At 34.8% G+C, this 25,585-nt stretch overlaps 1 protein-coding gene across 1 annotated transcript in view; it reads right to left on the bottom strand.

Moving 5' to 3' along the window:
* Positions 1-4,629: 4,629 nt before the first annotated feature.
* LOC148952882 (uncharacterized) overlaps positions 4,630-25,585 on the bottom strand; it is a gene marked incomplete at its 5' end in the record, with an annotated part of 270,367 nt that continues 249,411 nt past the window's right edge. The window contains 2 exons of the mRNA XM_089087813.1: positions 4,630-4,869; positions 14,001-14,139. Of these exons, the coding sequence (XP_088943939.1) occupies positions 4,669-4,869; positions 14,001-14,139 (340 nt within the window). The remainder of the gene's footprint in view (positions 4,870-14,000; positions 14,140-25,585) is intronic.

Genomic DNA, 25,585 nt, shown 5'->3' with positions numbered 1-25,585 from the left:
TTATTTTGTTCGAGAATGTCTCTTTGATTTCTAGGAATCGGGATTCAAAGCAAAATTTTCGTGAAACTTTTGAAATAAAGAAAATCTTATTCAAGAATATTGCTTTGAATCGGGATACAGGTGAATTTGGGGTGAACTCTATCTATGATAATTCATTAAAATCTGACAGAGTAAAGTTCAATTCACATAATGTAGTTGACCTCTGTCCAAATGTTATACCATTGAACGCTAATAAACCGAATCCAAGAAGGTCAAAGAGGCTAGCTTCCGCCTTTGCTTTGAATAGAATTAGAGAATTTATCAATATGTAGTTTAAAACTTTTGTTTTAAATTATTTTTGCTTAGTTTTACTACTGATGACGGTCACTGTATATGTGACCGAAATATCTGGTATTTTTGTGAGTTTCTATACACTGTCTATTAAAAAGAATTTTATCCATATTTAGAACTTTAATTTTACAGAAGCCCCAAGTAATGCTACAGACAAAGATTCTACCTTTGTTAATACGAAGGAAGAAAATTTTAACTTGATGGCTGATGACTAGAATGTCCAAGAAGAAGTAGCAGCGACCTTAGCGTCCGAGGATATTTTTTTAGATGGCAGTGGTTACTATGAGGAAGAAGACTGGTTTGAGGAGATGGGGCAAACGTTTGAAAATATTCAGGTCCCTCATTGCTCTAGCTTATCCTGTTTTTATTTATTATTTTGCTTTAATTAAAATTTTTATTTTGTTAAATTATGCCATTGCTAAATATTCCATTGTAATAAATGCCACTGTAATATTCTTTGATTAGTTTGTCACTTTCTTTTTAACCGAGCGCTAATGTCCCTGGGCTCAATATTAGGGCATTTTCTGGGTGCATTGTTCATCAACTTCGTCAATTAAAGCTCTGTTCTGGCGAGACTATGCTGGTCAATAATAGCATTCTATTGACCAACAAAATTTTCGTTGATTAGTATCAACCCACAGGGGTTGTAGGTTTGGTTAAAGCGAACCCAAAAAAACCTCTATTACATGAACGAATATTGAAAAAAACATGATTTGGAATTACTCGGGCTCAGGGTAAATAAAAATAAGCTACTGGCTATTTTTAGCTATTCAAATCAGTAACATAAATATTTTCCCATGAGAATTGGTTCAGCCTTTCAGTGATTAAATTAAAAATGTTCGTTTTTTTTCAACTGAAACTAAGGAGCAACACTAAAACTTAAATTCATAGATTTTATTATAGCGTTTGATTCTGTTCTAAGGAATGGAATCTGGAAGGCAATGAAAGAGGAGGGAGTACCAGGCAAGATAGTCAGACTTATCCAAGCGTAATACCCACATACACGAGCCCAAATTCTGATCGGTGGAGAACTCCCCTCGATGTTCCAAATTGATTTTGGTGTCCGACAGTGATGTATATTGTCTCCCGTCTTATTTAATTTCGTGATCGACTGGATTATGACCAGAGCAATAAAAACGTTCTCAGCCATTAAAATAAATCCCAATTTTGTGATCACCGATCTGGATTACGCTAACGATATTTGCTTGTTAGCTGAATCTCGTTCAGAAGCCCAATCCATACTATCAAAAATAGCTGAAGTCTTCTCTGGTCAGCCAGAAAATAAGCACCCCGAAGACAAAAGTCATGGCATCTGGTATATCATCTCAAGACCCCCCAATTTTACTATAACAGTCGCCCATAGACGAGATGCAAGAATTCCAGTACTTCGGCTCCCTGGTAGACCCAATAGAAGGATGCACATCAGAAATACAGTCAAGAATTTCTTCAGCAACTGGAGTCTTCACCCAGGTAAATCAATCCCTATGGAACCAGAAAAATGTTTGTCTGAAGACAAGAAAGAGGATTTGCCAGGCCCTTGTTCGGTCTGCCTTACTATACGGCTGTGATACATAGACTATGAAAGTATCCGACATTCAAGCCCTCAACGTATTTGACCATTCATGTTTAAGGAGAACCGTTGGCATTAAATTCTGTGATCGTGTCAGCAATGTCAAATTCTGCAAAATCTGCCATCCACGTTCTAATTTGGCCACTATAATTAAACAAAGAAAACTCCGATGGTTCGGCCATACACTTCGCCATCCACACTACACCTATGATAATAAAGCCCTCAGATGTACACCTCTTTCAGGATGGAAAAAGCGACATGGGGGACAAGAGAAAACATGGCTCGCCTGCATCAACGCTGACCTAGACCCAATCGGTGGCTTCGAGAAGTATGGATGAAGATGGGAAAAGTCCTGGCTCCATTTGATTGAGCCACTTGCAGACGACCAAGACTCTTGGCTTACTATAATGACGAAGCTACTGGACGCCAGGGAGAGCAGAGATGCTTGAGTCCTGCTACAAGTACAAGTAAGTAAGTACCCCTCCTCAATACCTTGATTTTCCCGTTGAAGTTTCTTTTTGTATTTTAACAATGTCCTTAGTCTAATTAGACAGCTCTTGTGTTTCAGGAGTTGTTTTTAAATAATTCAGACAAAAAGTTAAAATTAGCGTAAAGAGCGAGGTATTTGGGAGGGGGATTTGCCCTCATATACGGGATAATTTCTGTTCGTTTTAAGTTTTAATATTGTTCCTTACTTTTAGTTGAAAAAATTATTATTTTATTTAATTTCTGATTGTTTCTCAAATAATGCCAGAAAATTCGCTTTTTCGTTCCATGGAAAATCCCCCCCCCAGTAAAGTTCCTCCTTTGAAAGTTCCTTCCACGTAAGATATCCCATCCCCAGACAATTCCATCCCTGCTGAAAATTCCGCACAAAAAAATTTCTTGCAACTTTCATAAAATTATTTTTAAGCCTTTCATTTGAAAAGACTTGTTTTTCTTTTAATTTCTAATCGTTTTTCAATTCATGCCGGAAATCCTCCCTCCGTGGAAAATTTTCCTGAAAATCCTCCCTCCCAATGTCTCAATGGAAAGTTTCTCCCATGTGAAATTCCCCGCATGGAGAATCTCTCCCGCAGAAAATACCCCAACGGAAAAATCCGCCAGACAATCTGAACTCCTTTGGAAATTTTCTCTGGGCAATTTTCCCGGAATGTCTCCACATAAAATTGAATTGGGAAATAGAAAGTAAAATAAATTAAAAAGAATTTTGTATAAGAATTCTGGTAAATCCCCCTGTCCCCGTGTATGGTTTCCCTTTTAAAGTTTCCCTTTAGTAAAAATAGTTGTTAGAAATTGTAATTCCTTTAATAATCAAATATATTTGAAAAGACACAGCAGAAAAAAGAACACCTATTTGAACACAACCAGTTATATAATGTCAGTAGGAAGGCCCAAAAAACAAAAATTTGTAATTATTGCTAATGATGATTTTCTATTTTGATTATTTTGACAAACAAAAGTTTGAAGCTTAGTGCATATCGTTATTAGAAATCGGACTAGCTCTAATAATCAAATATCTTTGAGCAGACACAGTATGAAAACACATTAAATTGTGTAAAGAGCAAACACTGGTAATTGCAAAAATATTTTTATATATTTTAACAAGGGATTATAACGATTCAAAAACCTTAGAAAACAAAACCAAAAGTTTGAACCTTAGTAGAAATCGGATTTCATTTAATAATCAAATATCTTTAAACAGACAGTATGAAAAGACGTTAAATTGCGTAAAGAGCAAAAACTGGTAATTGCAAAAATATTTGTATATATTTCAACAAGGGATTACAACAAATCAAAACCTTAAAAAGGAAAATAAAAAGTTTAACGCTTAGTATATATTGCTATTAGAAATCGGGATTGATTTAATAATCAAATGTCTTTGAAAAGACTTCATAATGAAAAGACAGACAATTATCGGCGGTTAGAAGACAAGCGACAATGAGAATCCATACATAGAAGCCTACCACGTGCCGGCGTCAGGCAGCTTGTAATTGCAAAAATATCTGTATTTATTTTGAAAAGAGATTACAACAATTTAAAAATCTTATATCTTTGTTAGAAATCAGACTTGCTTTTATAACCAAATATCTTTGAAAAGATTGCAAAATGAAAAGACAGCAAATTGTCTCGAAATGTCTGCTGTTAGAAGACAAGCGACAATGAGAATCCATATATAGAAGCCTGCCACGTGATGAGTGCCGGGGCCCGGCGGCGAACCCATTAGTGGAAAATATATCATTTTATGCACTTAGGTAGTTTTGGGTAGTAGTAGTCGTAATATTAAAATAAGTAAAAGAAACACGGACGAAATCATTAGAAAAAAAAACTTAGACATAAAGCACCAAATAGTTTGTCAAATAAATTATTAGTTCAACTAATTTATTTCGACAACTAAACAAAAGTTAAAACAAAAAGCTTAAAAAAATAAAAAAAAGTTTTTTTATGACAGCCATAACAAAAGTTTTAAAAACCATTAAAAACTTCAGAGTTTTCAAACAATTAAACAAAAAAATAAAAAAATTACAGTTTTCATGCATGAATAGATGTAAAAAGTGTCCAGAGGGGGAGTAGGCAGAAACTGTGTTCATTTTACTATTCTTAGTACTTTGAAAAAACTTTTTCTCTTGGAATAACCTCAAAATTTTAAGCCCAGGCAGTTAAAAGCAATTACAACTATCTCTATGTTCTACAAAAGAATAGGTCATGTAGTTAGAATTTTATTCACACTCAAGCCTCATACTTCATAATTCAGTTTATAGCTTATTCTATTGAACATATTCAATCTCTTCAACAGGTATGTCATCAGGGGGACCACACGGTACAAGATCATCATAAACTTGTTTATCATTGGTAACAAGCTTTTCTGTGCCATGGTCCTCTCGTACATGACGAGTTAATTCGAACATAGTAATAAATGACTCGTCACAGTTTTTACAATGGTAGCGCTTTTTGTGTTGATGTGTCAACTAAAAATAAATAAACAAACATTAGCTTCGAAATACACTTTTTAACAAGAGAAATATATTTCTTTTTTTTTTTGCTCAATACGTAAACATATTTAACCATGTGTAGAAGATAAATTGTGCACATCATACTTAACTTTTTATACAGAACTGTAGCTAGTAGGACTATGAGGCAGGATTTTATATATATGTTTGCCTCCTTCTATTGAAACATTATCATTATGTTTTCCCTTAAAAATACGTACTTCATATGTATATGTCAGCCTCATTATATGTAAGGCCTGAAGCATCGTCAGTATGTCTACCATGAAGAAAGCTCCTCCTGTAAGCCCATGAATTATGATTTACGTGCTGGCCATACAACGAGACATCCTCGTTATATGTTTGCCTCGTTATCTTGCAGCATTACCATTATATTTTTCCCTAACGAGAACTTGCCCATGTGTTTTTTTTTGCTCAATACGCATTTAACCATGTTTAACCATATTTAACCATGTGTAGAAGATGCATATGTAGAAATAATATGGCATATATTTGAACTGGATTTTTTTATACATGGTTTTTTCTTATTATTTCCTTTTGTAAGAAAGCTCACTTTCTGCAAACCATAAATGAAGTTAGAAAAACATTTTAAATTAGTTTTGCGACACTATCTTTTATACTGAATATAATTTTTCTGAGGTATCCTAATAACCCTTATGAGTGATTTCAACATAAGTAAAAATATCCGTAACTATGATCAGGTAAACCTTAGAGAGCAGGATTTTACCTTAGAGAGAGTACGAACGCAGCAGTGGCACACAAAATGAAAAGCAAACAAATTATACGGAAAATACAAGATATGAAAGGGAAAAACGCATATATCTCAACTTAAGAGTGGCCACTTCCATTAAATAGGAAGCAAAGTGGGTAGATAAAGTAGCTTTATTTTATGAAAAAACTGCTGAATAGTTTACGCGATTTAGTAGATTGAGAGGCGGAGCAAACTGTTTTTGAGAAGCTGAATTTCACAGGAAGTTTAAAGATTTGGAAATTTTATTTTTCTGCTTAGCTGTGTTCAAGTACTTTTGATTTAACATGTCAAAAATCTCAATTCGAGTTCCAATTCCGAATCCAGCTTAGGAGCCAAGGAGCCTCTTTATGCTCTATATCATACTGTACAAAAATAATGAAATCTAACATAAGTCTGCACAGAGGCTACCAAGGAACAGCTCCAAATCAGGATACAAGGAATCAAAGCTGTCCCACCTAATGGGTAGTAGACTAGAACGTGATAGAGAAACGTTAGCACTTCCTATGTGTTCGATTAAATACTTATAGGCTAAATTTGAATTTCGTAATGTCAAAAAACGAACTGTAAAAGAGATTAAAAATTATTAAGGTAATATTATCTTTTGTTTGTAAAACACAGGAAGTTTTGATAAAACTTGAGAATTTTTCTTTTTTTTATACCATTATTTGTTTTTTTGCCACCGTGGAAATGCTCGTTTTGGATTTGGTTTTATTTTTGTTGTTTGTTAAACCTCATAATATATAGCACTAACATAAACTAATAATATACCTTATTTATATTGATTATATATATTATATTAATTACATTACGATATAATTACTATTATTATTGGGTAATTATATATTTATTTCTAATCATTTATATTAATCATTAATGCTCCATCTAACTAATATTATTAGTTTTTCGCTTTTGTCGTCATTTAACTAACACTAGACACATATTTAGGGACCGAATTCTGAAAATTCTCAACACATTTGCAATTACCAAATGTTTTCACGTAATTATACTTTTCTTCTTTTTTTTTCGTATTTGACTCCTCCCTTCTCTTGTACAGAGGTCTTGGCGATATTTGGACGAAGGGCCAGTTAATGAGTTTTCTTAGAAATTAATAGATTTTAATAATATTGATCACCTACGTAAAGTATTGGACTTAAATTATACTTGCTTTACACAAGGAACATAACAAACTTAAATAAACTATATTGAATTGACTTCAGTCTATTAGTTGATCCGTCATTTACCTTCATTTTATCACCTCATTTCACCTTCATCTACCTCATTTCATTTCTCTTGGATATGACTACTACTCTAAAAAAGAATGTTTAATTTTGTGGTTACGCTTTGGGAAGAGTAAAATCGTATTTGTTGCTTTAATTCAGGTCCTTAAATTAATTAAATAAAAAAAAACAAGTTTTTTAAACTGAAAGTAAGGAGCGACATTAAAACTTAAAACGAACAGAAATTATTCCGTATATGAAAGAGGCTGTCCCCTCCTCAACGCCTCGCTCTTTACGCTAAGGTTTTACTTTCTCACAACTCTATTTTTTTTAAACAATAAAAAACTTTTGCGTAAAGAGCGAGGCGTTGAGGAGGGGACAGCCCCTTTCATATACGGAATAATTTCTGTTCGTTTTAAGTTTTAATGTCGCTCCTTACTTTCAGTTTAAAAAACTTGTTTTTTTTTATTTAATTTCTTATCGTTTTTTAGTTAATGCAGCTTTTATTTTGGCTCACCGTCATTGAATAAGTAAACAAAATTTGCATAAAAATGTTGCTTTTCTTTTGCTAAATGGATATCTCTAAATTTGGTTATGACATAATTTACAAATTAACTTACGTAACTAACTTCTATATTCGTATATTTTTCTTCAAGCAAAAATACAAAGTTGCAGATTTTTGCAGATATGAGCTTGAAACCTATGTAATAGGATTTCTGATACGCTGAATCTAACGGTGTGATTTTCATTAAAATTCTTTCACTTGTAGGGGATGTTTCCCCCCCTCTTTAAAAAATCGGGTAAATTTTCTCAGGCTCGTAGCCTTTGATGAGTAATACTAAACTTAATAAAATTTATATATTTAGAATCAGCGTTATAAACCCATTCTTTTGATACATTTATTGACATCAAAATTTTTAAAAGTTTTTAAAAGTTTCGATCACTATTGAGCCGTATCGCTTGTTTTTTTATTGTTTTTTTTATTAAGTATATGTTATTACGTATATGAGGGGGTTCTTTCCTTAGTCAATACCTCGCTTTTTAAGTTAAAAGTTAAAAACAAATTTAATTCACAAACCCCTGAACCACAAAGACCGTTTAATTAGAAAAGATAGCTCTTTTGAAAGCACTAAAAAACTGTAGCGTAAAGAGCGAGGTATTGACTTGGGGGAGATCCCCCTCATATACGTTATAACTTCTGTTCATTTTAAGTTCTAATGTTGCTTCTTATTTTCAGTTGAAAAAAATTTGTTTTTTTTAAATTTAATTTCTGATCGTTTTTTAAATAATGCTTGGAAATCCAGCGCCCCCTTCATTGAAATGTCCCCTACGCCAAAGAAGCTACCTCCACGGAAAGATTCTCCCGAGCAACCCCCTCCTCCAGCCACATTCTCCGGAAAAAAATCCTTCCTGAAAATGTCTGTATACTTCCCAATAACCAATAAATAATGCTGGCAAGTCCGGCGCCCCCTTCATGGCAATTTCCCTTCCCCCATGAAAACTTCCATCATGGACAGATCCTCCAACATAACCCCCGACCCACCCTGCCCTCCCACTACCAGAAAAAAAACGTCCTGAAAACTTCTGTATACTTCCCAATAACCAATACTATATGTTAACATTGGGTAAAGTTCATAACTTTTAGCCCTCCCCCTGAAGACTGTGGGGGATTAAGTCATCCTAAAAGAAATATTTATCATATTTTCGACCATGCTGAACAAAATGGCTATCTCAAAATTTTGATCGGGTGACTTTGGGAAAAACATGTGCGTGGGAGGGGGCCTAGTTGCCCTCCATTTTTTTTGGTCACTTAGAAAGGGAACTAGAACTCTTAATTTCCGTTCCATTGAGCCCTCCTACGATATTATAGGACCACTGGGTCGATACGATTACCCCTGGGAAAAACAAAAACAAACAAATAAACCCGCACCCATGATCTTTCTTCTGTCGAAAAATGCAAAATCCCAGATTTTTGTAGATAGGAGCTTGAAACCTCTACACTAGGGTTCTCTGATACGCTGAATATGATGGTGTGATTTTCATTAAGTTTCTATAGCTTTTAAGGGGTCTTTCTCCCTTTTTTAGAAAATCAGTCAAATTTTCTCAAGTGCGTAACTTTTGATAAGTAGAACTAAATTGGACGAGAGTTATATTTTTAACATCAGAATAAAAAACTAATTTTTTTCTTGTATGTATTGGTAGCAAAATTCTGTTCTTTAGAGCTTTGGTTCCTATTGAGCTGGTTCGCTCCTTACTTACAGTTCTCGTTACCACGAACTGTTTGACAGTAGTTAAAGTATCTCTTACTGTTTCTATCCCCCACAGTTGCAAAAAGAAGGAGAAAAACTGAATTTATTCATTGAGATTTTATTCAGATCAAATTTAGGTCTATTTTAGCGGTCTGCATAGTTTTCTAGAAAAAAAAATAAGTGCAAAATATTGGTGTTAATAAACTATCATTATATACGAAAACGAAGGGGGGAGGGGGAATCTGCCACTGACCTTTTTAAACTCTCAAAATTTGTACAACTAAAGTGTATGCAACAAGGATGGGAACAAACCTCTGCTAGATTGGTCAGTAAGATTTAGGAAATTATCATTGGTTTTTAATTTTTTTTTTTTGGGGGGGGGGAAGACTATGTTCAAGGCTGCAGGTACAAATAAAATACAGGACGATCTTTTGAATTACAAACAATATAAAAATTTGCTTACTACTTCAGCACGTGCAGCCAAAAAACTGTATTTTTCGCATCGGATTGAAAAGTGTAAGGAAAATTTGCGCAAGGCTTGGACTGTAGTTAATGAAGCTCTCCCCCAAAAGAAACTGGAACAGTCTTCTCCATGTCTTCATAGGAAAGCAGATCAATCTATTGTGGACAAAAACTCTTCAGCGAGCGCCTTCAATTCGTACTTCACCAAACTTCTTTATGCTCTCATTCCACCCCAGAGTAAAGTAAGCGATGTTCCCTTTGCAAAAAAGTCTTTTTTGCTTTCCCCGTGCAGTGATACCGAAATTTCTAGTATTATTTTTCAGTTTTCAAGTAGCCGTTCAGTTGATGGTTTTGGTTTGAGTAAAAATGTCCTTACAAAGATTGGTGTTTGTTCCTCACCCCATCTCAAATAAAACGAACCTCTCTCTTTCTTCTGGTATTTTCCCTCATTTATTTAAAGTTGCTAATGTTGTAGCATTGCATAAAAAAGGTGATTCATCTGTAATTTCAAACTATAGAGCTATTGCTTTTCTTCCCGTCGTCTCTAAGGTTGTTGAGTAGTGTAGTGTATCTTAGTCTAGACTCTCTTCATTTGTATTTAGTACTAGCACAGCTGCAGGAAACTCCCTCGTAACTAAGCATCGGTATCGTTTTTGTCCCACTTTCTCTACTTTGCATGCACTCTCAGATGCAACAGAATTTTTTCGAGTTAATCAGGACAAGGGGTTGCGTGTTTTAGGTCTATCCCTTGACGTTTCAAAGGCATTTGATATGGCCGAGCACTCTTTTTTTCTGACTAAACTATCTTTATTCGGAGTGCATGGAGTCCCCCTAGAATGGTTAACGTCTTACCTTTCAGGAAGATCTCAGTATGTTTCGATTATTGGTACTTTTTCCTCTACTTTGCCTATATAGCAAAATGTCCCACAAGGCTTTTCATTGCTTCATTGCATGCTACATTTCTTTTTAACTGCTGCAGTGAACCTGCAATCTGCCACTTCCATAGCTCAAGCTCTTTTTGTTAAAGTAAAGGATTGGTGCCGGTCAAATAGTATGGCTCTTAACAGTCGGAAGAGTGCCATATTACATTTAAGGATTCCATATCGCAAGAAAGACGTATAGGAGACAATCATCCTGACTTATGAGAACAATATTACATCGTAAGTTACTGTGGTGAAATTGCTTGGTGTGTATCTTAACTGTTTTCTTTCCTTTAACCCCCCATATAACTCAAACCCGTTCCCTCATCCTCCGCCAGTCTTCGATTGTTGCACAGGATTAACTACTTTCTCCAGATGTTATGTTCTCTCTTTACTATGATTTTATTTTTCCTTGCCTTTCCTATTGCTGCTCTTTCTAGGGTAGTACTAACAAATCTCTTTTGTGCTCAGTTCAAAGAGCCCAAAATAGGGCAGAGAAGAATACTATTCTTCTCCCTCGGCTATACCCTTCCTTTGGTCTTTATAATGATACTGGAATAGCTCCACTGGATCATGTTGTGGTTTATCTTTATTTATCTTTATTTAGTACATTCTGCTTTTCTAGGCAGAATTTCACCGTCTCTGCGGTAGTTTTTCTCATGGACAGCCTCAGGTAGGTGCTCATTTTCTTTGCGTAGTTCTTCTTGAAGATTTACTTTACCTAAACGATCATCAACAGAATCTCAAGAGGTCTTCTATTTATCTATCGATTTTACTATGGAACTCCATCCCTTTTGATGTCCCTCTATCTCTCTCTGCAAAAGTAGTTTCTCGACGGGTCTTTCAGGTTCAGTAATTTGTCTCCCTCTTATTTTTTCAATTGTATCCCAATTTAAATGTCTCTCTTCTCTTGTTTTAAGATCATTTTCAGAAACCTTCCTATCTATTAAATGTCCTTGTTTTATTCCAGTATTTTATTATTGTATGTATTTTAGTGTTGTATAAAAATCCAGTGCTTTATTATTGTATTGTGTGGCCCACTACAAGCCATGCTTCTTGGACCAATTAACCGTTTTACGTTTTATTCTTCCTTTTTTTGAAAATCCTCCTTTCCTCCTTTTTTTGAAAATCAGCCAAATTTTTCTCAGGCGTGTAACTTTTGATGGGTAGCACTAAACTTGATGAAAGTTATATATTTGAAATCAGCATTGAAATCTGATTCTTTTGATATATCTATTGGTATCAAAAACCCGTTTTCTAGAGTTTCGGTTACTATTGAGCCGGGTCGCTCCTTACTTACAGTTCGTTACCACGAACTGTTTGATAAATGGTTGATAGATTGATTGACATCAGAACTTTTCAGATAACTCGGAGAAATGTAGCCTTAAAAATTCAATTTGTTTCCTTCTACAGTCATACCTACTTAATGAATTAGATAACTTCGGAGACCACACTGCCTTTCCATGACGATAAATAAAAGTTCAAATCGGGATAAAATCCTTTTAATAGACAGTGATGATGATAACAGTGATAGAAATTCACAAAAAATACCTGATATTTCGGTCACATATACAGTGACCGTCATCAGTAGTAAAAACTCTACTACTGATGAAAAACTCTACTACTAAAGTTTTTACTACTGATGACGGTCACAGTATATGTGACCGAAATATCTGGTATTTTTTGTGAATTTCTATCACTGTTATCATCATCACTGTCTATTAAAAGGATTTTATCCCGATTTGAACTTTTATTTACTTAATGAATCTTTAAGACTAGACAATATAATTTAAGAACTACTTGACTATCTGTTCATCTTTGAAGGGAGAGTTAACCCCCCCCCCCATAAATATCCAAATCAGACTTGGAATAAATTAAATTATTTGTAGAAGCGATTAAAATAGTCAAATACAAAAAAAAAAAATGTGAATTATCGAAATTTGCAATTTGGTTGTAAACGGGTTGGATAAGTCTCCCCGGTATCAAACAGTTCGCGGTAACGAACTATACGTATGGAGCGACTCGGCCCAATAGTATCCGAAACTCTAAAAACTAGAATTTTGACAACAATAAATACATCAAGAGAATAGGCTTTCAATAGCTTATTCCAAATATATAAAATTCAATAAGTTTAATATCACATATCGAAAATTTCGATCCAGAGAAAATTTGCGTGATTTTCAAAAGAGATGGGAAATACTCCCAAAAAGTTAAGGGAAAAGTCAACATAAATCGCATCATCAGATTCAGTGTATCAGATTCTATTGTAGAGGTTTCAAGCTCCCATCTGCAAAAAGGTAGAATTTTATATTTTTTGCCAGAAGAAAAGTCACGGAAGGGTATTTTTTCGCTTTTTTTCAGGGCTGATAGCATCAAACCAATGGACCTAGAAAATCGGAAAAGGCCTTATTCCAAAGAAAATTTGAAGTTCTAGTGCTCTTTTAAAGTGACCAAAAAGACTGGAGAGCAGCTGGCCCCCCTCCCATGCCCAGCCCATGAGGAAAAGACTATAAGTTATGAAAATTGCCTATTGTTACATATAGCATTCTTTTACTGGGATGTATAAACATTTTTTGAGGGGAGGGGATTTTCCACAAGGAGAATTTCCCGTTGGGAGGGAATTTGCCGCAGGTGAAATTTCCGAGGGAAATTTTACACGGGGGGGGGATTTTAGCAGAGAATTAAAGAGCACAACCGTATATAAAAGAGTCCTAACATCTGATTGGTTCTTTTGTCTGAAGTTTCATACTAGTAAAAAATAAAGTTTTGAATCACAACATTTTTACAAGTAAACTGTCCTTTTCATAGTGGTTTAATTGATTCTTCAAGCCAACAAAAACACAAGTTTCTTCATAGGGGCGATCACAAGCAAAGTATTTAAATTGTAGGCTTATAGATTTATCTTTTCGATGTTGCCTCTTTAGCATATTTTTACATTGGGCAAATAAGACTGACATCTAAATTGGCCCATGAGATTCAATCAACACTTCAAGAACATACCGTACATAACAGAAACTATTGGGATGGGTTAAATAGCTAATAATTAATGTTATACACTTTTAAACTATGAGTATTTCCCATTAAACTATGAAAATTTTCCATTAGACTATTATATTAACTCTCTAACTGAAATTATAATATACATAAATGTTTTGGTTGTGTAAATTATTGGGGAAATAATATACACTTCATAAAATTATTATACAATTTGATCATAATATATTTTAACTTATGTCCACACAATTATACATATAATTCATATACATTCTTAAGGACGAGAAATTAAAAGCTTACAGTGGTTGAAAATCTAGACTTAAATAGTGGCATTTGACGTTCTTTGACATCTCTCCATTGAACCTCTCACTAACATAGATTATTCGTTAGATGCATAAATTATTGATTGAAACATGGATTTATTTTGGCCCATGGGCCAAATAACGCCCACAAAAACAGATAGATAGATATAATCAGTAATAATTAACATAATAAATACCTCGTGTTTCTTGAGGTCATCCGAGGTCTTGAAACTCCCATCACAGAATCGACAAATAAATAAATCGGGAAAATCTGCTGCATGGGATTTCTCGTGCAACTTCAAGGCACCACTTGCCGTAAAAGCTCTCTTGCATATCCTAAAGGGTAAAATGTAAATTTGACTTAGAAAAATATGGAGAGATATATTGTGGGGGGGGGGGGGAGGGGTTCAACGAAGAGAAGAGAGCAATGATAGATTAGATATAAAAAAACAGACATTTGTCAGGTACAGAACAACTAAAAACCTTACTAATTGAGCAAAAAAAAAAAGATCACAAAATGTTCAACCACAGTTTTTGTCCAGTATTCCCTCGGTCGATTACCTCGTTACAATATTCCTTGTGCGACTTCAAAGCACTGATTGATATCATAGCTCTGTTCTATATTTTATGCAAACAATTAAGACTGAATTAAACCAATTAAGAGATAACTGAGAAGAGGGGAAGGCTATGGTGGGAAATATGGAGAAATGTGAGGGGAACAGATAGAGACAAAACGGAAGAGAAACCAAGAACATGGAGAGAATCGAATGGTCAACAATTGTCCACTGGGTGAAGTAGTAGCAGCACATAAGCGACTCAAGATATGACATAACACAGAGCCTCTTCTACTGTCAAAAAGACAGGATAGCTTTACATTTTTGTGACTTATAGAAATTATTTGTGTCAGCATACTAAAACTTAAATGCTTAACGATTATGAACCCTGGGAAACATACCATTTTGTGAGCACCTGCCATTTACACCAAAGAGAGAAGATACTGATTTCATCTTTATAGCTTTTGCGAATGACAGTACTCTTGGCACAGCCGGCAGAACTGATTCTGATCTCCGTTAAAATATGTACAAAAATACAGGAAGCTTTATGCTACTATTTTTCCAATAGCTTGCTGTATTTACTACCTAGCACTTCTCAAAGAAAATAGTCCCAAATTTCCCTTAATTGCTAAGTTGTTAATCCGTGTACTAACCCCTTAAAATTTGGTCAAGTGCCCTATTTGTAATGGAGAATACTCCTCATGGACAAAGGAAAAAAGAAAAAAATCGTAGGAAAAAAAAAACTATTTAAGTAGTTTATCTGTAGTTAGTCTGTTAGATCTGTTAATTTCTGTTAATTGCAAGATCTGGTAATTTTTATTAAAATAAAGTAGAGGTTGCAGTTAATAAATGAAAATAATTAGTAAATTGTTAATTTTAAATAATAGTGAATTAGAAAATTATTAAATAATAATAATGAAGTACTTAAATAATAATAATGAAATATTTAAATTAAAATGATTTATAATAATTAAATAATGAAATATTTTAAATAATAATGTAATGGAAAATTCTCCTTATAGACAATTGTTTAGTTTGGCAAAAAAAAAAAACTCTTTTGGTAGATCATGTCTACCCTTTTCAAGATCAATTTTTTCTATTTTACCTTCCAGCATAATATTTATGTTTGAACCTGTTTTAACTTTTACACCATCTGAGAATATTTTTCTATTTTACTTACACCGTTTTTTCTATTTTACTTTCCAGCATAATGATTCTGTTTGAACCTCTTTTAACTACTTACAATCTGAGAATATGGTTCATGAGGGACTTTTTATCGCTTTTCCTCACAAAGTAATTTGTGTCGCTTAGATAAGTCAAAAAACGTGACCAAAATAGATCTAACGCTGAATTTTAAAATACGACAAACGGGCGTGTCAAATGCAGGCATTTTGAACCAGAATAATAATTTTTTTTTATAGGAGCCCCTTTTAAAAATAAATTATAATTATAAACTAAACTTGAAATTAGAAATAATAATAATTTTTTCTAGTAAGAAATAAGTGGGCTGAGCGTAATCGTCTGAAAGAAGATAAAATTCTTCTCTTAAAGTACTTAACCCAATTGTATGTGAAGTTCAGATTGTTTCAATCAGGAACTTTTTGTAAACTCAGTAAGCGGAAATTCTCCTCTAAGCGGTCACAGACCCTATGGTGTGCACTATAGTGAAAACTTTATTGACTTCACAAATACCATGTGAGTCAGCTTATATAATCATTTGTTACCTGTACTACAAAGTATATCTGTCTACTAAAATAAAATATATTTACATATTTTTGACGTAACACCTTAAATTAGATGTGGTTTTCTCGGACCACATTGCCGTTCTATGACGAACAAGTGGGCTTTCGGCTGGGTAAGGGTCCATTTATTTGGACGGTGAGAGGGTGGTACTGGGGTCCGGATGTTTCGATTGCATATCGGGCGGCCGTCTTCGGTGGAAATAATAAAATAATAAAATTGAAACTAGCATATTCATACACAACAAAATATTTTTTTGTGTTTCTACTGAAGACGGTCGCTGGATGTGATTGAAATGTCTGGACTTTTTTGCCTTTTTTTCGCTGTCTAAGTGGGTGGATTTGTCCCCATTTGAAGGCTTATTTGATCGTTATATTTATATAATGTGATATATAATATCTTAATATAAAATAAATTATTATTATATGATATTATATAATTATTACATGATAATTACATATAATTATTACATGGCCTCGCCCAGGCCATTCAGCGTGTCCCCAGGTTGCAATAGGAGAACGTCCTACAGATATGTAGGGTACCTCCATAGGAGGCACGGACCAAGGGGGGGACCTTGTCCATGGGGGTCCACAATAGACATTGGGCACCCTCGCGCGGGGTCATAAATACAGGCGGAGGAGGAAGAAGGCCCCTCAAATGTACACTCAAAAGGGCCCACTGGTTTGTCCACAAGTCCCATGAGTTACAAACCTTCTCCCAGTAATGGGTTAAATTGCATGGTGATGCAGAACACCGTTGCAGGAGAATCCTCTATAGGAGGACAATTACGGCAGAGCGTAAGATCCAGACCTATGGACAACAGCCTCTGCAAAGGGCTACCTCAACCTTTTTGGGGTACCCGCAATACTGGAGACCTTGTGGTCAACTCTATTCCCATTTGAAGAGCGGCACCCCTCAAGGAAATTGTAGCCTAGTAAACGACACGGCATTCGCACGGGATTCTGACTAAAGGACAATTCTTTTGGGCTTGGTTAGTTTTGACGGGTGTTTTCGGGCTGAAAAACCGCTTCCTATCTAATTTATCTATTATGGGCTGCCTCCCCGTAGTAGCATAATATTTGTAGACATGAATATATAATGAGTCGGAGGTAATAGGCTTGAGATTGTCTGTGAAGAATTTCGACTCTTGTTGATAGAAGAGCATCGCCAAGTGCTGAAAACCATGTTGTGACCAAGATGGACCTATAATTGCACAAAACCTCCATTCAAGGACGTCCCTGGGATTTCTTGCTGTCCGGTTCTAAGCCGGCTTAAGCACTTTGGTGTGGACTTGCGAAGATATGTGATCACCGTCCTACACTGGTATCCAGGATCATTACTTTTCCTGAGGTCAAAATAATTTCAATGACTTAAAGAGCTTGAAAATTGGAATTTGGCCTATTGCTACGTTAAAAAATAACTATTGTATCGGCATTTCGACTTACGAATTCAGACGATTTAAGCTGGACTTATTAGGAGTTTCAGAAACTTATATCCCAGAGGTAGGAAGCATGAAATTAGGTGATATAGAATTTGTTTACTCAGGCAGGAAGGATGGGGTATATAGACAGGGAGTAGGGCTCATGATGAATAAGGAATCTGCTAAATCTTGTTTAGGCTGGGAAGATATTAATAATAGAATACCAATTGCTCATTTTGTGACTAAAAAGTTCAGGGTATCAGTTATAGTAGTATACACCCCTGTAGAACCGACTGACGGAAATACTAGTGACTTAGATGAATTTTACTTACAGTTACAGGAGCAAATAGACAGGGTCCCAGGTAGAAAAATGATGTTATTACTAGGAGATTTTAACGCCCAGGTTTGTAGAAATAGGGATAGATGGTATCCTAGCCTAGGTAATTTTGGTGTAGGAAAACAAAACAGAAATGGATACAGACTTTTGCATTTTTGTAGGTATAACAATCTTGTTATAACCAATAAGGTGTTTTGTAATAAAATGGCTCATAAAATAACATGGTATTCACGTGATGGTAAGACAGCAAACCTTATTGATTATTTTACAGTGAACCGAAGACTGGCAGGATCAATACAAGATAATAGGGTATATAGGAGTGCCGCTATTGATGTTAAAAGCAAAGATAACCTTCTAGTAGTATCACGGGTTAATTTAAAGCTGAAATATCGGAAGGGTAACTACCTCCCGTGAAGGTACGATGTTGGTAGACTCCAGGATTACAATTTGCGATAAACTTTCAAAGAACAGTTGAATACTAGACTTAAGAGTTTAAAAGTGTGTCTTATTGGACACACACGATAGATTATATGAAAACAAAAGGAATGTAAAGAAAGTGGAGAAAGCATTGAAATATGAACTAAGGAGATGTGAAGTGGAGGCCATGGATAAAATTGCCGAGGATCTGGAAGATGCAGCTAGACGGTATAATAGTAAAATATTTTACTGGTATATTAATAAATTGATAGGGAGGAGTTAATCTGGACTTGGTCCAGTTATAGATAGGAATGAGACCACAATTAGCGATAAGGGAAAAACTAAAGAGAGATGGGCCGAACATTTTGAGAATTTGCTCAACCGAGATAGAGTTGCAGGAAAAGATATAGAGGGAAATGAAAAAGTTTGTGATACCTTGGATGTGAAAGAAGATTTGTTTTGTGAGGAAGAATTAGCAACGGTACTAGAAGGATTAAAAAATAATAAGGCTTCAGGTGCTGATAGGGTGATAAATGAGTTTCTTAAATATTGTGGCTCTGAGGTTAGAAATAAGGTACTGAAGATTATGAATATGATTTTTGAAAAAGGGGAAGTACTTAACGATTTTAGGAAAACCTTAATTGAGTTACTCTATAAGAAAGGTGATAAAAGAGAGTGTGGTAATTATCGAGGCAATAGTCTGGTCCCTGTAGGTAGTGAATTACTTACTAATATGATACTTTTTAGACTGAGATGCTGTAGACAAAGTTTTAAGAGAAGAACAGTGCGGTTTTAGAAAAGATAGAGGATGTGTTGACCAAATTTTCACTCTTAGGCTAATAATTGAGAAGTGCCTGAGTTTTTAAACACCTTTGGTCCTCAGTTTCATAGATTATGAGCAAGCGTTCGATTCTGTTGATAGATGAGCTTTGGTAAAGGTTTTATCCTTGTATGGTATACCAGACAAATACATTAAAGTGATTAGTGCTATGTATGAGAATAACACCGCTGCGGTTAAGGTAGGAAATGAGGTTAGCAGCTGGTTTTGTATTAAATCAGGAGTTAAGCAGGGTTATGTTCTATCCCTCTTTATATGGATTATTTTGATAGACTTTGTTTTAAGGAGCACAGGAAAGGTAATGGAAGACCACGGAATCACATGGGGAGGAAAGTCTCCTGGACTTGGATTATGCTGATGATTTAAGGATCCTAGATGAAAGTGTGAGCAAAATGAATGAAGTTTTAGAGGTTTTGCGAGGTAAGGGTGCTAGAATTGGTTTGAAAATTAATGTTAGGAAGACTAAGTCAGCAGAGTAGTACCTTATACTTTGGGTAGATTCTGTTCCTTCCTGTGCTATTTGGGTAGATTCTGTTCCTGGCCATGCTATTTGCTTGAAGCTCTACTCCTTTTCAAAGAGAGTGAGTATCCTCTCACATGGCCTTATACTTATGGAATTCCATGGAAGCTATAGCAAGGAATTCTAACAGCCATATGGAATGTAGGTCATGAGTTCACGTGTACATTCTTAAAAAAAAAACTGGTATGTTATAAAGTAGTCAAACATGTTTTGGGGGCATGCACAAAATTATGTAACTCAACCATAGTGGTTTTTCGAGGTAACATTCGTTTTTTTTTCGTCCTTGTCTGGTGGGTATAGTCTGGTTTGGTGGGTATAGTGTGGTTTGGTGGGTATAATCTGGTTCGGTGGGTATAGTCTGGTTTTGCTTGCGTGTATAGGAATTCCCATGTTATTTGCTTGCGTGTATCGGAACTCCCAAGTTATTTGCTTGCAGCTATAGGACCATGTTATTTGCTTGCGTGTATAGGAATCCCCATGTTATTTGCTTGCAGTTATAGGACCATGTTATTTTCTTGCGTGTATAGGAATTCTCATGTTATTTGCTTGCGTGTATAGGAATTCCCATGTTATTTGCTTGCGTGTATAGGAATTCCCATGCTATTTGCTTGCAGCTATAGGACCATGTTATTTGCTTGCGTGTATAGGAATTCCCATGTTATTTGCTTCCGTGTATAGGAATTCCCATGTTATTTGCTTGCGTGTATAGGAATTCCCATGTTATTTGCTTGCAGCTATAGTACCATGTTATTTGCTTGCGTGTATAGGAATTAACATGTTATTTTCTTGCGTGTATATGAATTCCCATGTTATTTGCTTGCGTGTATATGAATTCCCATGTTATTTGGTTGCAGCTATAGGACCATCTTATTTGCTGGCGTGTATAGGAATTCCCATGTTATTTGCTTGCGCGAATAGGAATTCCCATGTTATTTGCTTGCCTGTATAGGAATTCCCATGTTATTTGCTTGCCTTAAAAACAAAATTTTTGTGTTAAATAAGTAGTTCTTGTATCTATTAAAAGAGCTTTATGAGGTTTGAGAGACTCGGTTGCTTGATTCCGTGTGGTTTTTCTTTTCTTGGTGCCCATTAAAAACGAAATTTTTTTGTTAAATAAGTAGTTTTTGTATCTTTTAAAAGAGCTTTGTGGGGTTTGAGAGACTCAGTTGCCTGATTCCGTATGGTTTTTATTTACTTGGTGCCCATTAAAAACAAAATTTTTGTGTTAAATAAGTAGTTCTTCTATCTTTTAAAAGAGCTATTCGGGGTTTGAGAGACTCGGTTGCCTGATTCCATATGGTTTTTCTTTACTTGGTGCCCATTAAAAACTAAATTTTTGTGTTAAATAAGTAGTTCTTGTATCTTTTAAAAGAGCTTTACGGGGTTTGAGAGACTCTGTTGCCTGATTCCGTGTGGTTTTTCTTTACTTAGAGCTCATTAAAAATGAAATTTTTGTTGTAAATAAGTAGTTCTTGTATCTTTTAAAAGAGCTTTACGGGGTTTGAGAGACTCAGTTGCCTGATTCCGGGTGGTTTTTCTTTACTTGGTGCCCATTAAAAACGAAATTTTTGTGTTAAATAAGTAGTTCTTGTATCTATTAAAAGAGCTTTACGGGGTTTGAGAGACTCTGTTACCTGATTCCGTGTTGTTTTTCTTTACTTGCTGCCCATTAAAAACGAAATTTTTGTATTAAATAAGTAGTTTTTGTATCTTTTAAAAGAGATTTGAGGGGTTTGAGAGACTCAGTTGCCTGATTCCGTGTGGTTTTTCTTTACTTGGTGCCCATTAAAAAAGAAATTTTTGTGTTAAATGAGTAGTTTTTGTATCTTTTAAAAGAGGTTTAAGGGGTTTGAGAGACTCTGTTGCCTGATTCCGTGTGGTTTTTCTTTACTTGGTGCCCATTAAAAACTAAATTTTTGTGTTAAATAAGTAGTTCTTGTATCTTTTAAGAGCTTTAAGGGGTTTCAGGGACTCTGTTGCCTGATTCCGTGTGGTTTTTCTTTACTTAGTGCGAATTAAAAATAAAATTTTGTTGTAATTAAGTAGTTCTTGTATCTTTTAAAAGAGCTTTACGGGGTTTGAGAGACTCAGTTGCCTGATTCCGGGTGGTTTTTCTTTACTTGGTGCCCATTAAAAACGAAATTTTTGTGTTAAATAAGTAGTTCTTGTATCTTTTAAAAGAGCTTTACGGGGTTTGAGAGACTCTGTTACCTGATTCCGTGTTGTTTTTCTTCACTTGGTGCCCATTAAAAACCAAATTTTTGTGTTAAATAAGTAGTTCTTGTATGTTTTAAAAGAGCTTTACGGGGTCTGAGAGACTTGGTTACATTGTATTTTAAATAATTTTCTTACAAGAAACGAGCTTTATGGGGTTTGAGAGACTCGGTTGCCTGATTCCATGTGGTTTTTCTTTACTTGGTGCCCATTAAAAACGAAATTTTTGTGTTAAATAAGTAGTCTTGTATCTTTTAAAAGAGCTTTACGGGGTTTGAGAGACTCGGTTGAATGATTCCGTATGGTTTTTCTTTACTTGGTGCCCATTAAAAACGAAATTTTTGTGTTAAATAAGTAGTTCTTGTATCTTTTAAAAGAGCTTTACGGGGTTAGCGAGACTCTGTTACCTGATTCCGTGTGGTTTTTCTTTACTTGGTGCCCATTAAAAACGAAATTTTCGTGTTAAATAAGTAGTTCTTGTATCTTTTAAAAGAGCTTTACGGGGTTTGAGAGACTCTGTTGCCTGATTCCGTGCGGTTTTTCTTTAATTGGTGCTCATTAAAAACGAAATTTTTGTGTTAAATAAGTAGTTCTTGTATCTTTTAAAAGAGCTTTAGGGGTTTAACAGATTCGGTTGCATTGTATTTTCCATAATTTTCTTACAAGAAACTAGAGTTTACGGCCAAAAACCCTTATTAGCTCAGATTTTATGGAAATGGTTTTATTTTTCGATCTGAAAATAGACTAAAGTTTCAGATTTGAACCAGAGGATTGTATTTTCCATAATTTTCTGACATCTTTGGAAATCACTAACGATAACAAACATGTTTTCGACCAGATGGGTTTTTGAAAGCACATTCAGCATGGCGTGCGCTATTTTTTTTTATCATGAACCCTTTAGAGACCAATTTGATAGCGGGCGTTTACAACTAAGGGGGAAACTTGCCCGACAAAAGAGTATTTATATTATTGTCACATTTCATTCCCCCAATTAGTCAAAGCGGTTGTTTACGTCTAAGGGGAAACTGGCCCGATAAAAGAGTATCTATATTCTTGTCACCTTTCGTTCCCCCAATTTTTCAAAATGGGTATTTACAACTAAGAGGAATGGCAGAAGGATGTATTAGCGAAGTTATAGTGGAGGGCGAGTTGCTAGCGGAAAACCCGTGTGGATGAGTTGAAATAAAAATTTTAATGAGAAATGACTGAAAAGTGTTTTGGGGGAGATGGGTTGATTGGCAGAAGGATGTATTAGTGAAGTTATAGTGGAGGGCGAGTTGCTAGCGAAAAACCCATGTGGATGAGTTGAAATAAATTTTTTTAACAAGAAATGTCTGAAAAGTGTTTGATTGGCAGAAGGATGTATTAGCGAAGTTATAGTGGAGGGCGAGTTGCTAGCGAAAAAACCATGTGAATGAGTTGAAATAAAATTTTTTTAACAATAAATGACTGAAAAGGGTTTTGGGGTAGATGGGTTGATTGGTAGAAGGATGTATTAGCGTAGTTATAGCGGAGGGCGAGTTGCTAGTGAAAAACCAGTGTAGATGAGTTGAAATAAAAAAAATTAACAAGAAATGGCTGAAAAGTGTTTTGGGGAGATGGGTTGATTGGCAGAAGGATGTATTAGCGAAGTTATAGTGGAGGGCAAGTTGCTAGCGTAAAATCTAAGCTAATAAGGGTTTTTGACCGTAAACTCTAGTTTTTTATGAGAAAATTATAGAAAATACAATTCGTTGGTTCATAGGTGAAACTTAAGTCCAGGTATAGATCGAAAAATAAACTATTTCTGTAGAATCTGAGCTAATAAGCGTTTTTGACCATAAACTCTAGTTTCCTGTAAGAAAATTAGGGAAAATACAAGTCTCTCGTTCAAATGTGAAACTTAGGTCCATTCTCTGGTTTAAATGTGAAACTTAAGTCCAGTTTTGGATACTCGTAATGATGATGACTGATGTTTATAATTCAATATTTTTTTTTCATAGAAGAAAAATATTTTTTTAAAACTTCTAAACTACTCAACTTTATTTTTTTTGTACATATCTTAAAATGACAAAATATGATTACGGTTCTAACATTTGAACTATGTGATTGGTCAGAGACACGGTGTGGCTTTCCCACTGGCATTTTATGTCCAGATATTGACACTACCTAGTCTCTTGCATGTATTAAATCAGTATTTTTTACGCAGTGGAACGATAAACACATAAGTCATATCTTTTAAAAAAGTGAAGATGGAGCATTTTAATAAAGTGTGTTCATATGTCAATGTTATTGTAGCATTGAATGCTGACAAGGAGAAGTATTTAAACTATGAAACAAGTACAAGTGGTAGCACTATCGGAAATGTATGTATGCATTGTCATGACAGTAAGGAATTTAACTTCTTTGAAGTACCAAAAAATTCAACTCTTCTTATGGTGGATATGCAAGAGTGAGATATCCAGAGATGATAGCACTCAAAGAAAATGACAACATAAAAATAATATTTGATGAAGAGGGAAATCTTCTTGCCAGTGCTTGTGGTAACATGCTACCTCTTGTTGCACCCCATCGTCAACTTTCGAGTATTAGCATTCAACGGAAGATCAAAAGAAGACATGCATACTCTCCTACTAATATCATAAACCATATCTTATCGACGTGCCGAAACTGTTACCTTTGTAAAAATAATGTTGTAATAGATAATGCAATTGCCGGAAAAATAAAAAGGGCACTGGCAGAAAATATCACTAAGGAATATAAAGATGAATCGATGAAAAACAAAGTGCCAGCAAACGTCACTACCATTAATCAAACAATTAATGAACCTAATACTAGCAAAGATGAAGTGCATATTGAACATGTGGATGACCCCCCATTAGAAATGTGTACACATGCTAGTATTATTGTAGCATTGAATGCTGACAAGGAGAAGTATTTGAACTATAAAACAAGTACAAGTGGTAGCACTATCGGAAACGTATGCGTGCGTTGTCATGACACTATGGAATTAAATTTCTTTGGAGTACCAAAAAAATTCCATTATACAAATGGTGGATATGCGAATGTATCATTTCCAGAGATGGTAATACTCAAAAAGACTGCCAAAATAAAAATAATAGTTGATGAAGATGGGTATCTTTCTGCTAGTGCTATAGGTAACATGCTACCTATTGATAGAACCTTTCGTCGGCTTTCAGGTATTAGCATTCAAATGAAAGCAAAGAGGAAAAGAAAGGCCTACTCTGCTACTATTATCGTAAACCACATCTTGTCTACGTGCCGAAACTGTTACCTGTGTAAAAATAAAAAGGGCATTTTCAGAAAAAGTCACTATGGAATATAAAGATGAAACGATGAAAAACAAAGCACCAGCAAACGTTACTGACATTGATCAAACAGTCAATGAATCAAATAATACCAAAGACGAAAAGCATAGTGAGCCTGTTCTTGAGAAACAAGTAAAAATTGTGTATGATTCAAAATGGAATAATGATTATTCTACTGATTACGAACTAAGAGAAGACAATAACTAAAATATCAAGAGAGAACATGGTGAACTATTTAATGGAACAGATTCAAAATGTCCAAAGTTAATCATTGATATTAATAATGTATCTTAATATATTTTTGTATTAATATTCTACATAACATTATTTCATTAAAAATAATACATTGTTATGTGTTCATTATTTTTTAGAGTAAGCTAACATATCAAGAGTTTAGAATGTGTATTAAAAAATCGACGATGTAAGAAAAGGAA

Source organism: Artemia sp. Qi Xiang Cuo, chromosome 4, assembly GCF_049724085.1.
Source record: "Artemia sp. Qi Xiang Cuo chromosome 4, ASM4972408v1, whole genome shotgun sequence".
NCBI classification, from domain to species: domain Eukaryota; kingdom Metazoa; phylum Arthropoda; class Branchiopoda; order Anostraca; family Artemiidae; genus Artemia; species Artemia sp. Qi Xiang Cuo.
Note: the sequence above shows the minus strand (reverse complement) of the source record. Positions and strands in the feature narration are given on the sequence as shown.